At 39.7% G+C, this 15,902-nt stretch overlaps 1 protein-coding gene across 3 annotated transcripts in view; it reads right to left on the reverse strand.

Annotated features, from left to right (window-relative positions):
• The window catches only part of PIK3AP1 (phosphoinositide-3-kinase adaptor protein 1), a 1,689,354-nt gene that overhangs the window by 1,317,914 nt on the left and 355,538 nt on the right, over positions 1-15,902 (reverse strand). For all 3 annotated transcript variants that reach the window (XM_086922323.1, XM_086922324.1, XM_086922325.1), the window contains one exon: positions 5,715-5,866. In XM_086922323.1, coding sequence (XP_086778449.1) covers positions 5,715-5,866 — 152 coding nt within the window. The remainder of the gene's footprint in view (positions 1-5,714; positions 5,867-15,902) is intronic.

Genomic DNA, 15,902 nt, shown 5'->3' on the forward strand with positions numbered 1-15,902 from the left:
CAAAGACCGATTGTGTTTATTACGACCAACTCTATTTTGAACCAAGAGTTGTTTAAAATACTCAAAAACCATTGGCACGTACTGAAGGGAGTAACCGGAGTGGGTCATCTCTTGCAGGAAAATCTGAGCATAGTGTATTGAAGATGCAGGACCATTAGAGAGGAAATGTGTCCTAGTTACACAGGACCTAGCAAAAAGGTGCAGGACACCTGGCTGACTCGACTCGTCGGTTTCTACCCCAGTGGTGAGTGCAATATCTGCGACTTAGTACAGACCACTAAGACTTTCAAATTCAATACAAACAGGACATACACTATCAGACATTTAATTAACTGTCTGAAACGATTTGTAATCTATGTGATATATATTTGTATGTGGGAAACTCTACGTAGAAGCGCATGTCTAAATGGAGACTCTTCGTATGCACTGGTGTCCCATGCGTGTACCTCAAGCAACAATAGGTGTAAGTTCAGGTTTCACGCTATTGACCTCTTACCTAATATGCAAAAGGGAGGAGATAGGGAGCTGGTTTTATGCCAATTAGAAGCAAAATGGATCTGTAGGTCAAAATCCACGACTCAGGGACTTAACTTAGATACGGAACTGCATTACTTCCTATAACTGTTTATAACTTGGTAGAATGGTATTCTTGCCAATGTGTTCCCCAATACCAATCTGTGGAAGATGATGTTTTGTGGTATATGACTGTTTATGTTATGATTTAATAACGAAAGACATAGATAGTATTATGTACATTAATATTCTTTGTAACATCAAAAAATGCTGAGATTCAAAAGGCGTTTCTTTAGCCCTGATTTAATGCTCATCTAGCTCTTCTGTAGTCTTTATTTGCCTCTACTGTCAATTTTGGTTACTTTAGTTGGCCCCATTCTTTTCATTTTGATGAGTACGTGCAATTTAAGACACCTTGTGCACTGCCCCTTAATCTTCAGACAATTGAGTAACGTGTGTCCTATATAGTAAATTTTGCGCTATCTGATTTTGATTGACATTATGATCTTATCAAGCGTCTGGCCTTCATATCTTTCATGTGGTGCACTTGAAGTACAGGCACCACTATTATTCCTGGAGTGCGACGTCTTTGAGTTGGTTTAGGAGATATTCCCAAATACTCCACACGTCCTTTTGGGGTGGAGGTTTGTATAGTTTACATCAGACTGATGGACTACAAAAAGTTTAGATTGTAACATTTTTAATTTTCCCGCAGCTTAGTAAACCTGTGTTATTATAGGTCACATTAGACTGATGGACTACGTATAGCTTGGAATATAATATTCTAATTTCCCCGTAGCTTAAAATACCGGTGTTACCATAACCACTTGTGTGAGCCCTGCGTTTGCCTGTTCAGTCCATTTGGAGTAGTACTGTACAATGTCTAATTCATTTTAACGAGTCAGTACTCACAACTAGCGTGGTTTATTGGTGTAGACACATGCTGGCCCAGCCCTGGTATTTGGGATTAGGGCAGTCATCAGAAACTTGCGGTGTGCACATGGACTTACGGGATTCAAGACTTCATCAATACAATTTTCGCTTTTCTTAAGTTGGTCAATTTTGTTTTTTACATACTATAGTTACTATTCAGGTTGTCCCAACTCTATTATATGTCTGGTCTGTTTTTTTAATAATACATTGCTCTTACCATTTATGGCCGTGATTTTGCATGTTAAGCGCTTCTGATTTTCTGTATGTGATGCATGAGATTCTACTACTAAAATGGGGGCCTCGGTTTGCGCTCTAGTTTAAGTCAGGAGTACTTACAACATTTCATCTGATGACACGTTCATTTGTTTGTTGACGTCACGACTGGTTGGCTATTTGATGCCGACTCAAATGGAATGGCGGGTCTTTTGAATTTAGACGTGGAAGGAATACATCCGTCGGAGTATACAAGTGAGTGAACTACAGGGCTTGTGGGTGTTTGCGCGCTATTATATAGACTAATGCCTTAACATTATTTTACGTATATGTTTAAATCTTTAGTTTGGCAGTATGGCGCGAAACTTGATGCGCTTAGGTTCACGATGCTACCATTCGTGAACTTCTACTATTTCTAGTTGTGATTGCTGGCATGGTCAGCACTGTATGCATATTGAAGGTACGCAGGGTTTGTTGGCCACGTTATTTTGCACATTGGGTATGTTCTCGTTTGTGCTTCTTGGCCTCGAGTGGGGCTTACACTTTGCTCACACAGGTGTGGTTTATTTTACTTTTCACTGCACTAACGAGTTCACATTATGGCACGTCTTGCTAGTTTAGGACGGGACACTCAATATGAATTCATGCGCTTGGACCGTTTGTTTGGATCAAGGCAAGGTTGTAATTATTAGTGTGATGTCAATTTGTTTACAATTATGAGCATTTGTTTGTTCTTTTTATATGTTCATCCCTTTTTATTTCTGTATCCGTACCACGGGTGCATAAGTGTGGGATAGGTTTTCAAAATATTGCATGTTAGGATGATAACAGTTAATTTTTGTTTTCCTTTCATTAATTTACCTCCGTAAATTTGTTGCTAGGACCCTGCAACAGCTTCCTCTACTTACCCAGGCGTATATTGAGTAATATTCTTGCTCATTGGACTATTTTTTGGTGGGTATTAAGTGCGAACAAATTGAATTCTCGTTTGTCCTCTACAAGGTCTTTGAGTGGTCTACCCAGGTTTGGGTTCTGGTGACATACTATGGCACTATGTGCACTCGCGTTGTTCATTGGCTCTCGGACTCACTCTGAACATTTGAGCTGAGTGTGTCAATGAAAACATGATAATGGCATATGTAGAGGCATTGCCTCATAGCATAGCTCCTGTCTATCTTTTATGCCAGCAGTTCTTGCCCATTATTATTATCATGTTTCTGTGATCTGTTATAAAGTACTTTAGAGTCTTTTGTGGCCATGATGCTTTTACTGTACTTTGTTTTTCTTTCATTTTTTTCTGTCTGTTTCCTTTTTCACCTCCTTCTGTTCTGTATCCTTTTCTTTTATCCTCCTCTGTGTTGTTGTTGTTGTTTTTCTCCTTAGGTTTAATGGTTGTTGCCTATGCTTAGGAATTTTCCCTTACCATTTTTTGATCAAAGATGGTGTGGAATTAATGTGTCTGTAAATGAAAGGTATCTATATATTGTACAATAGACATTTTCTATATTTCGCAGAAATAAGTTTCTTGTTTTGATTTGGGACAAATTTCTTTTTAATTAGTTGTGTTTCTTTTTTCTTGTTTGTTGACATGTTGTAAATATTTGTTATTGTTAACATATGGTGTCTTTGTAATTAGTTGTTTATACACAAAGTTTGTGATAGCGTTGCTTTTGTTACATTTGCAGCCCTGAAGAAGTCTACATGGGTGAAACACGCTGACTGTGTGCCTATAATTACGAATAAAAGATCTATCACATCAAGCCAAAACCTGTTCCTGTCATTGCCACTCTTATGTGTGTTGTTGACTGAATCCAAGGATTGTTGTGCAATTGTCTCTTTATATGTGCCTCTCCTATTCTTATTTATATATTTTAAAACAAGTAGGCGGAGTTCACCCCTAAACATAACTCTGAGCAAATAATCAGGCCCACACTACGTATAACTGATAAAATACACAGTCTACAGCCTGGGAACCAAAAAACGAAAAAGACAAACTGACCGAAATGTGGGTCAGTACATCTTATAGATGTGAGCCCAGAAAGTATCTGCCCCCAATACCATATCTCCATATGGGACAATAACTGGATCAGTAGAACAAGGAACTTCAAGTACTATGGGGGCTGAAGCTCCTACAACAGTTGCAAAAGCAGAGTCCGCTGCTGTGTTAACATACGTATTAACTCCAGAATAAGTGAGATGACCCCTCCCCAAAAAAAAGACACTGCGAGGCTAGGACCCACCTCAACCAAGGAGACAATAGCATGGCATCACTTAGAAACATGATCCCCCCCATGTCAGCACTGAAGAGAAAGGAAAACCTGCATCTAACAAACCTGATGGGCCTGCTACACCATTATACTCTGAAACAGAGAGGTTTCCCCCACCACTGACATACTGTTGGACAGGAAGGACAGGAATTAAGTGGCAACCATACCAACGCTGCCTCCCAGAACAGAAGCAAATCAGGGAACTGAAAACTCTGCTCCCAAGCACAGTAGAGGAGGGGAAACATCAGTATAGGTAGTGCACCAAGAGTAAGCCACCTTCCAACAAAACATTGCCCCATAAACGCCCAATGGAGGGGGCAGAATAAAATGAAACTGACAATTGGACTATTAAAATAAACTCAAATCTTGGTCGGAGCCCTGAGAAAAACTGCCCTCAAGGCATCCACGGAAGGATTTCTAGGTACTCAAGGCATGGACTCCCCTCCCGGAACCGAAATGCAGGCATCACGGCAGCCGCAAGAACATCCTGGGGAAAAGGGATCACCTCAACTCCCGTAGATAGCCCAGCCCTCACTGCAGTATCTCCAGAAACACTGAACATGTCTGGAAAGCCAAGGTCCCCACAGCGTCAAGCCATCAGCAAAGCAGACCACACAATCACCACCAGAGAGGACATTGAAGGGATTGGCAACCAGATCAGCACAGGAAAACCCTTCCAGAAAAGCCAGCTGGTTGCCAGGACAACGTTGACTGTGCGCCAAAGGACAGGTGGAGGCAACAAGACATGCTGCATCGTTAAACCGGAGGCACCATATTGATATCAGGTAGACGCCACTTGTCAGCTGATCTCATTCAACAATGCAGACAAAGAAGTGATGCACACCCCTGGAAGCCCTAAATGTTGCAAAAACAACCACGGGGATTTATTTGTAAAATAACCAAAATAAAAGATCCCCAAGGCCCAGTAAGCAACCATGACAACACTGGTTCTCATTGGGCGCTCCCCCGCCCACAAAGGGCAGGCAGAAGCCGAAATATGTACTGCAAATCACTCTGAGATAAGACAGACATCACGCGACTGCCAATCTCAATGTAAACTAGACTTGGCAGGCTCAGAAGCATTGCAGAGCCATTCAAATAACCAGGGGAACAATTTAAAATGGAAAACGAAACACATAAAAAATATCTCGCAACCATCAGAGGCTGCACAGCAGGCCACAGACACCCCATGTGGTCTAGCATGCCATGCACATGAGCTTGACCACTAAAAACAAAAACAAACCACTACAGCAGGTCTGCAAAAACTAAAGAAACATCATAAACATATCTGTAGCAAAGATGGTAATCAGCTGCAGAAAAAAGAAACAGGAAGTTCTTCCCAGGAAGTGAGGTATTTATACTCCTTTGGATTGGGGGCATCTTGGGTTGGGAAAGGAAAAGTTATGTTTGGTAATTAGGTTATACATAAATGAAGATAAACTCATACGTAAGGACTGTGAGAGGAAAACGGGCGAGGAAGTAATGGGGCTGAATCAATAAGGGTTTCATTTAGGGTTTGGGACCAGCCTGACAAAAGCATCTATTATTGTGTTCATCTTATTTGATTAACCAAACCTATAATAGACTCCTTTCTTCACAATCAGCCCATTTTGTCTTTGAGTTATATATACAGAGATAAAAGGAAGTGGTGTTACAATGCTCTAATTGCATCATAATAACAACGAATTAACAGACATATCACCAGGCATTTCCTTAAGTCATACATTTCATATAAAAGCTCACTGAAACTCAAAACAGGTTTTACAAAAGATGTTTAGCAGAACATACCCCACAGCGAATCCTTTCAGGGAACACTACCACTAAGTTACTATGTGCACTTTCCACAGTTGAAGCTTCTTGGGTAGTTTCGATTTTCTTTGAGTAAATTAAGTTCCTCTCAAGTTCGGCTTCGGTATCCGTAACAGACTCACAAGCCCAATCTAATACAGAAAAAGAAAGTTGGATTGCTTTAAATTTTATCTGGATAATTTACTTAATGACTATGTCAATTCAATTAATTTTATTAGTATTTGCAACTCCAAAGAGTTCCACATAAAATGTACAAGGAGAGCTCCAATATACCAAATCATACAGTTCTTAATAACAGGGTAAAATACATTTGGGGACCTAACAATTATAAATGTCGTTATACAGTAGAAAATTCATAGCAGCATTAGGCAAAACTAAAAATAACTCCACATGTAATGATAGTACATGCTGTATAAAGTGCCCGTTATTTATAATAATAGTTAATTATAATACAGTGCAAAGTCCGTAAAAATGGGTTTATACCATTTAAATACTCTAACAACTTCAACTGTACAATTCAAAATGCTCCAAAATACTTCTTATAACGTGCAGAGTATGTTGCCCACAGTGGACCATGTTCAACATACCAGAGCTAAACACAACGGAATAATCCTCTCTAAAAAATATTTAAAAATTGTTTAAAAAAGCTAAAAAATTAAAAACATACTGCTTCAGAGGGAGGGGTAAAAAGGTAGTTTGGGGCCTCCGCTGTTATTGTACTTGAGCAACTCTGGTCTTAATAAACGACGTTGTAATGGCTGTAATGGGGACAGACAAATAACACATGATTTAGATCCTGCACCCGGTTTTCACACGGGTCACAAAGTCTGTCCTCCCTGGCTAATCCCTCCTATGTTCCAGGTATAATGCACAAGGGAAGCACATTCATTAGCAACAGTATGGTTCTACGCACACCATGGGGAAGGTTCCACACGACATACGGTTGGGGTTGTTTATACATACTACTCACCACTATTGTGTCATTCCTAGAATACCCTGAACACAGTACAGTATCTCTTTTGTGAATGACTTCATGAATTGTTTTTTTATTTTAGTTTTCAAGACTTGTTTTTGAAGAGGGCTTGCCCCCCCAATCCCAATTTCGAATAAGTCTAAGGCTTTCTCATAATCTGCCTTTCCGCAGCCCGTATAGAGCTCACATCACTATTAAGTAAGCCATTACCCAACCTCAGACATGCTGCCATGGCAAACACGTAAGTCGAGAGGAGTCTGAATTTGAGCCGGAGGGCCGCTATGGTGGCTGTGCGATTCAGGTTACAAATTTGGCACCAAATGCACCCTTCCACTTTCTCAAAAACACCCCAATGCTGTTCATCTACTGATTCGCAAGCGTAACTCAGTATAGTTGGGATTTGAATTTTATAAACTGATAAAAACATGTGTAAAATGTCTTTGTCCACAGCATTTATATAACCTATAAATTGTGGGGGCCTGAGATACTGCCTTACTTCTGCATTGGTCAATGTGATCACTGCTAGATCACTTACTTGAAAAGATTCTTCCTAAATACAAGTACTACTTCACTGGATCAAGTTTATCTTTCCCCAGAAAACAATACACATTTTTCCTAACCCTGCATCCCCGGGACCTAAAAACCATGATTTTACTCTTCGAGATATTTATTTTCATGAAATGATGATCGGAGTAATGGCCTAGCTCATTAATATGCCTTTTTAAACCTATCGGAGTTAAATCTAACAGGGTGGCGTCATCTGCGTAAAGTAGACAGCTCAATTTCATTGTTCCTAATTTCAGTAAATAACATTTACAGTGCCCAACCCTACTCAGCAAGTCATTAATATAAAGAGGGAAGAGGAGAGGAGCTAGTGAGCACCCCTGCTTCAACCCATTGTGGGTTTCCACTTTACTCAAAAGGCCCTGGTTGATTCCCACCAGTAACGGTATCCAAGTTGAGGAATGCAATGCAATGATCAGTCTGAGAAAATGCTCGGGAATCCCCATTGCAGCCAGTTTCCTCCACAGCGTCCCCCAGTCAACCCGGTCGAAAGCTGTGGAGAAATATATAAATGCAGCTTACAAGGCCATTTAATTGCCTACAAGATAGTTTTCGATCAAGGTTTACAAGGCAGCGATGTTATCTAAAGTGCCACTATGCTTATGAAATTCCGCTTGCTCTGCAGGTACGAGGTCATTACTAAAAGCCCAATCTTGGAGGTGAAGAAGTATGCTCTTAGCTAACAGTATTCCACTCGCATCCAGTAATTTTATCTGCCTGAAGCTGGCAGGGGACGTTTTAGGGCCCTTTTTATATAATGGAACCACTATGCTTCCTGTCCAAGAGGACAGAATAATCCCATGTGCATAGCAGTAGGAGAACACTGGATAAAGAAAATGAGCTCATGCGGAGCTGTCTTGTTTAATTATAGCTAATGGTACATCGTTCGGGCCCATCACAACTGAGAAGCTTTCCCCTTAATGAAGGACTCTATTTCCTTACAGGAAGGGGGCTGTAAGCATTCCCAGAGGTAGACTTGGTTATTAATTCAAAATTGAACCTGTTCTTAGAGTTTAATGCATATAACGGTGCGATATATTGGGTTCAATCTGCAGCAGATATTAGAATGGCTTCAGCCTTAATTCTACAGTCACAGTATTTTGCTATTAGAGCCCAATATTTACTTGAGTCACCGGAATGTGCAACCTCTCTCAGTATAATCCATTTTATAAATTTCCACCCTTCTACGTTTGGATGCCTTAACCCACGTTCTTACCTGCTTCAATCTATTGATTTCCCTTTACCTAGTCAATGATGACTGATTAAATTGGTCCCTTATTAAGGCATTTAGCTCCCAGTGTAACTTTTTTACCTCCCACGAGAGGGACACTGGGTGGTTAATGCAATTAGCTTGTTTCTTTCTGCCACATGATCTGAATACAGCCAAATTCTTCTCAAACCAGATAATGGGATTTTCCTGTATGATACCAGAGCTTACATATTTAACAAACCTCCCTTAGTATGTAAAAAAATAACATTGACCAAAAGGTACGCCCATTTGTTTTATTATACACAATATTATCTTCTCTAGGATTCCAGAGCTCAAGCATTGTCAGTTCCAGATTGACGTCCACTGATAAAATACTGTGGTCACTCAAATTTGTCCTCAGTACCCTAAACTGAGTACATGCTCCAAAGAGTTGATAAAATACCATCATATATTCAATTAGTGACTGCCTCCGAGAGGCGTGAAAAGTAATGGAGGCTGGTTAGTCCTGTGGGAATATCCTCTTTAATAAGACAAAATAATTAGTTCTCAGACAATCCAAAAAACTACACCCTTGCTTATCTGATCTGAGATGGCTGGGCAAAGTTGTTTCAGGGATGGTCCATACATCTCCCAAATCCCGATTACAAAAAGTCAAAGAGGAACAGTCTGAGATTTTGGAGTTAAAATCTCCTGTCACAATTATCAATGTGCCCTCTTCTGCTGTACTAATTTTATGCACAAAAGAGAAAATGGATTCAATAAGAAAGTCAGAAGCCCTCCAAGGGGGAAAATATATGTTTCCCAGTAAAAGGGTTTAATAGTGACCTTGTATAACATTACCCAAGGTCAGTTTTATGCAATTACAAAGATTTGACGGATGGACGAAAACCAGAGGATTCCAATTTATACTGCTGCTAAGTAAGATAGCTAGACCTCCACTTGCATATCATTTTCCTGAGGGTTTTGCTGTACAACAGAAGACAAAAAAATCACATAAATAAAATCTGCACAACTCCATGTTTCCTGAAGGCAAATTAACTTTGGATCATATGTCAATATGGAACTTAACTTAGAGCTAGGGTGTCCTATACCTGCCACGTTCCAGGACAGAACTTTTCCCAAGGGGCTACTTCTGCAGCATAGTGAGTTTGATATTTTCTTTAAAAAGCATTCAGTGAACCAGCTACCCAACTTCACTGGACCAAATCAACTTCCCAGCTGGGTCTGGTGACCTTTTAGTCCTCATAGCCCGGAATATTAATCACTCTTTTCCCTGTAATACTGTCAACCAAGATTTTAATCTCTTTCAGATTTACAACGCCCCTGCTATTGGATAATACTCTACCTACCTATCTCAAACATGAGAACATGAGTCCCATTTTTCCTAAAATTATCGACATTGGCCCGGAATAGTATGGCGATTATCCCAGAGCTAAAGTTTACTCTGGAATTCTGGAGTCCAGTTTGAGGGTGTAGGAATACTGCCTCAATATCTCTACTTGTTAGCAATCTCAGGTCCTCGTTTTCAGATAATAATAACTGCAAAGGGGAACTTCTATTAAGTGGGCCCAGTTCTCTATCAAACAAGTAAGCAAAGATCAGAGTGTTAGATACTTGTCCGACCCACATCCTGCACATACCTTTGCTCAGCCCTCAATTCCGATATTTGAGCGGATGGAGAAGTAAAACCAGCCCCCCTTCATAAAACCTCCCTTGATTAAGATCTATCTGTACAGGGAGAGTATCCATAAGTGAAAGGTTTGGGGGACAACTATACACAATTCGCCCTACCTATGGCGGAACATCATTTGCTTTTGCTGCTATACTCTCAAAATAAATCAGGTCTATCCTTGTTTTATGATTCTCCCATTCAGTGCCCAACCCCCCCCTTGTTGTAGCCAGTTATCCTCGTACCCTTGTGCCCTTCCTCTTACCATAGTCCCCCTAATGCAGCAAATCCTATCATGTTAAAGGGAGGAAAAGGATTTTCTTCCTGGCGCCTCAATTCCTGACCAACAGGGGACTCAACAAACTCGGACCCATTTCCAATTTGTGGCAAAGGGGTAATATTCCTCAGGGGCCTTAGAAAACCTACATTTTTGGGATTACGTTTTGTAATACGCCAGATCCTTTTCTTCTTCTCCTCCCGTACATTTAACCCATTACATTCTGAATGAGAGGCACCCTCGCCAGGGGAAACAGCATCTGATTCAACCCTAGACAATTTAACAAAGGGAGGGTCATTTCACAGAGCTATATCACCAGACATAAAGGTAATCCCTTTTTTTAAAATAGGATAAATCGACAAAGAATTCTTAAGTGCGGATGCATTTGCGTTTTCCCCTAAAACAACAGGCGGATGATCCCCCGACACTTGATTTTGGGCGGTTATAGGAGACATGTTATCTAACACAGGGATATCTACGGGCAGCCCAGTTGAAAAAGCCCCCGGGTCATCCCAAGTTCTCACTGTGACTCCCATTTCCATCGCCACTACATTAGTCTCAGTTGCCTGAGATTTCAAATCAATCCCCATTTCTGCCTTTTCCAGACAATAACCGGCAGAGGTAAGCTACTGCACCCCCATTAGGATCGGGGACAGTGCATCCAACACATGATCAGAATTAGCAGTTGATTTCTCTAACAAAGTTAACATTGATGAGAGAATCTTCTCTAAAGCATAAAATAGATCAAAATTAGCCCTCCCTCCCCCATTCCCATTAACACCCTCGTTCATTAGTTGGCATATGTGTTGTGCCCCTTTATTTAGGGATGCCACTAATTTAGATAGTTCCAATGAACGTGAAAGATAAACACTTGAAGGAGTACTGCTGTACAAAGCTGGCATACAAGGGCAACTGACAGGTTAGTCGACTGTGTGGTATTCCTATTGCTATTCTCTATTATCAGAATTGTATGTGTGCTTAAGTTCCATCCTAGCATAGTATGGAATGTTCTGATGTCATTAGGGGTTTGAAGGATGCTGCTCAGTTGAAGCTTACTCTGGCAGATGTTGGAGGGGATCCTTTGTACCTGAATAAACTTCTGATGAAGTCTACAATGTTTCCTAATTTTTATGGAAATACTACACTGTCGTAGTCGGCAGCTTCACCAAAGGATCTCAACTCAGGAACTGTCTTCTATATGATTTTATTACAATTTCATATTTGCATTTAAGGTGAGAATTTTAAAGTTCACCTTTCATTTGACTTTGTGGTTACTTGTTTTCAAAGGATATTAAGCTACTTGAGTCTAGTGGGATTAGAGCTTTGCCACATACTGCTTTATATGGGATGTATGATTTTTAGCATATCGATGTGGGCTCATCCCAGAACTCATCATCCTTTGATTAAATTATAACAGTGGCTGCATGATTTTCCTTTATTCTCTGAGCTATAATTTCCATTCAAATTTCTCAGAATGATCGCTCGAGATTTGGTACTTTTGTGGAAATAAGAAGAATTCAAGGAAAACTACTTGCTGTGAGTTTTAGCATTGGAAAGTGATTTGCTGAATGCCTTTATTTTGTCCGAAAGCGGCTTGCTGTGGGCTTTTATTGGCATGATTCAGCTTTAATACTGTACGTGTTGTGACTCGAACTTTTCAAGGAAAACATTTAACTTTGCATGAAATACCATTTGCTGGATGCATAGATTTGCTGATTTGTTGGAAATGTATACATTTGAAGACTTTGTATTCACTCTGCACTGGTAAAGTCAAAGATAAATTCCTACCTACTTATCAGGGACAATTTCACCAATTTAATTCCTGACTATGGCAGCATTTTGCATATTTTTCACAAGATAAAGGTACAGTGTGCTAATATTTATTTTGTGATTTCAGCAGGATACACTCTGTGGCAAATCATTATTAAAAAGATATCGACAGCGATTTGCACACTCACATCAATATTTTGTTTCATCTCTGGTGACTGTGATTTGCATTCTTATCAGAAGATAAAGGTACTGTGGGGATAATATTACATTTTGTGGTCATAGCTATTTGGTGTCTCTTAGTAAGTACACTCTGTGGCAAATCATTTTTCTACTAATACATCTCAACAGCGATTTGCACGCTTAGTATTGATAGACTGTGAATTGCATATTTTATGAAAAGCACATCATTTTCATCAGCGATTCGCATGCTTACATTACTTGAGCATTCAGCTTTTTTGAATTGTGGCCTATATCATTAAATGATGCAGAATGTAATGGCGGCACCTTTCTTCTTGGAGTCACCGGGTGATCCTCCAATTAGATGGAAGAAATGGAAGTGTATTTTCGAGAGATATGCCAAAGTTTGTGGGACATCATTAAGTGCTGAAAGAAAGACTTCACTTCTTTTACATTGTTTGGAATCAGAAGGACAGGAAGTGATCGATCATTTACCAGAATTACCATCTCCTGAGGCTAATGGGTTGAATGAATATGAAATTTGCATTTGTAAATTGGATAAACATTATTTGCCTAAGATAAGCGCGATACTTGAAAGGTATTATTTTGGGAAACACGCGCAAAAAGATGGGGAAACTGTTGAAACATACATAACAGACTTAAGAAAGTTAGCTTCATCCTGTAAATATGACAATCTAACTGATGATCACATACGTGATAAATTTATGTTAGGCTGCAACATGGAAAAGGTGACAGAGGAGTTGTGGTTTCGATATGAGCCTACTCTAGAGGAGGTTCTTGGAGTTGCGAAGAGAATAGAACACTCGTTGAAGTGTGTTGATGTTCTTAAGAATGGTAATGTAAAAGAGGAAAAAGTTCATTCAGTTAAAAGTAAATTTCACAAATCTAATCCAGTTGTGGAAGATAAAACTAATAGAGAGGTTAAAAATGAAAGATTTAAAAATAAGGAGAAGTTCACCACATTGAAATGTTTTAGATGCGATAAGGTAGGGCATTTAGCTAATGATAGCAGATGTCCTGCGCTAAATCATATATGCTCCAAATGCAAGAAACAAGGTCACTTCTCTAAAACATGTAGGACGAAAATATCTCCCAGGGTGAAGAAAGTAGGGGTGTACAAAAGTAACTCAGAGTCTTCTCAAGACGAATTTAAGTGTGGGCAGATAGTTGTCCAGATTCAAGATATGTCCAAGAAGAGAAATTGTCCTTTTGACGACATACTCATTGAAGGTGAATCAATCAACGAGAGTCCTTTTTGACTCTGGGGCAAAGAGAACTATAGTTTCTAATGAATTCTATAACTTAAAGCTTAAGAATAAAATCAAACTTGTAAAACCTGATATTATTCCATTAGCTTATGGAGGTGAACCAATTAAGCTTCATGGATACTTCATGGGTGTGATTGAGTACAAGGACAGAATGGTTGCAGGGAAGATTTATATATCTAAGAAAGGAGATAGTTTAATAAGTTGGTTACATCAAGGAGATCTAGGTGTGCTTCTGGATCCCAATGCGGATCCTCCTATACAAATCAGAGAAAATGTTTTGGTAATTCAGAAATCTAGTTCTAGTTCTAGTTCAACACTTGAACGTGATAGCAGGAAGGTTCTAGATTTGAAGCATGAACATACTTCCACACCTGTCTGTATCAAGGGTAAGGAAAATGAATTTGTGTTATCCCTCATTGAACACTTTCCTGATGTATTCAAACATGAGTTGGGATGCTTGAAAGGGTATCAACATAAAATCAAGCTAAAGAATGCATCAATTCCCGTATGTTGCAAAGTTAGGAATGTTCCTTTGTCTGTAAAAGATGATATGCAAAAAGAAATAAAGAAATTGATGGATGGTGGAATTATTGAGGAGGTTGAGGGAACGGAATGGTTGGCTCCGGTGGTGGCCGCAAGAAAACCCAATTGCGATCTTCGTCTATGCATCGATTTGCGCCAACTAAACAAAAATGTGGTGATCGATAAATATCCTTTACCTAATGTTAATGAACTGTTAGTGTTATTGGGTGGTGCTAAAGTATTTAGCACCATTGATTTAACATCTGCATATCACCAGATAGAGTTGGAGCAAGACAGCAGAGACTTAACAGCCTTCATTACGCCTTTTGGCACTTTTAGATTTAAAAGGATGCCATTTGGTCTAGTCTCGGCCTCATCAGTATTTCAGAGAGTAATGGAGAGAGTGTTGAAGGTTTTACCTGGTGTGTGTGTTTATCAGGATGACATTTTGGTATTTGCCAACAATATGGTCGAGCATGATAGTAGATTAAGGGCAGTGTTACACAATCTGAGTGAATATAATCTCACAGTGAAAAAGGAAAAGTGTAAATTTCGTGCAGACTCCATAAATTATTTGGGTCATAGGATAGATGCAAACGGGGTTAGACCAAAAGAAGTCATGGTTGACATTATTCAGAAAATGAGTCCTCCCAAGAATAAGGAAGAACTTATGAAGTTCTTAGGCATGGTGGAATACTATGCTAAGTTTGTAAAAAACTTTGCTGAGGTGACTGTCAATATGAGATGTTTATTAAGAAAAGGTGTCAATTATTGTTGGTCTCCTGAATGTAATGCAGAATTTGCTGGTGTCAAGAAATGTTTAAAAAATGCTCCATCCTTTCAAAGTTTTGATACCTCTCTCAAAGCTATTCTCACGACGGATGCTAGTGAGAGGGGTTTGGGTGCTGTATTGCAGCAATGCGGTCCATCTGGTACTAAAACCATAATGTATTTGTCTCGAAGTCTCAGGGATCCTGAGACTAGATATTCATTTGTAGAAAGAGAGGCTTTAGCAATTTTTTGGGCTGTGAGGAAGTTGAAAAAGTTTATATGGGGAACAGAATTTGAGGTTAGGACTGACCACAAAGTCTTGGTGGAAATCTTTAAGAAAAAGGGCCTGGAATTGATTTCTGGCCTAATTACCAAATGGATAATGGGGCTGCAAGAATATTCTTTTCGCATTAGATATATTCCTGGGGTGGAGAATAAAATAGCAGATGTTCTTTCTCGCCTTGTTCCTGAGGTCGGTGTTGAAGATTCAGACGTAGATGAAGAGTTTGAGGGTGTTGACAATGAGTTTGAAGAGGAATGGGTTTGTGCTTTGGATTTGGCAAGTATAACTTAAGAGAGATGGGTTAATGAAGTTGGTTCAGAAGAAACGTTGAGTGAAGTTTTGTCTTTATTAAGTGGAAAGTGGGTCAGTGCTAAGGCAGGGACTTTGTCTACAAGTCCGTTTTAGTACGTGAGGCATGAATTATCAGTCAATAGAGGTATACTGTTTCGAGGCACAAGATTAGTTCCCCCGGCCAGTCTTAGGAAGGAGTTGCTTACTAAAGAGAGGTTACGGAGCACGTATTGGTGGCCCGGTATGGACAAGTTCATAGAGAGAGAGATTCGGGAATGTGTTCCTTGTTGATTATGTGATAAATCCAAATTTCCTAGAACTCAACCCATGGTAGTAAGAAGACGTCCTGCGCGTGCGTGGGAAGACATTGC

Source organism: Lissotriton vulgaris, chromosome 5 (assembly GCF_964263255.1).
Source record: "Lissotriton vulgaris chromosome 5, aLisVul1.2, whole genome shotgun sequence".
Lineage (NCBI taxonomy): Eukaryota > Metazoa > Chordata > Amphibia > Caudata > Salamandridae > Lissotriton > Lissotriton vulgaris.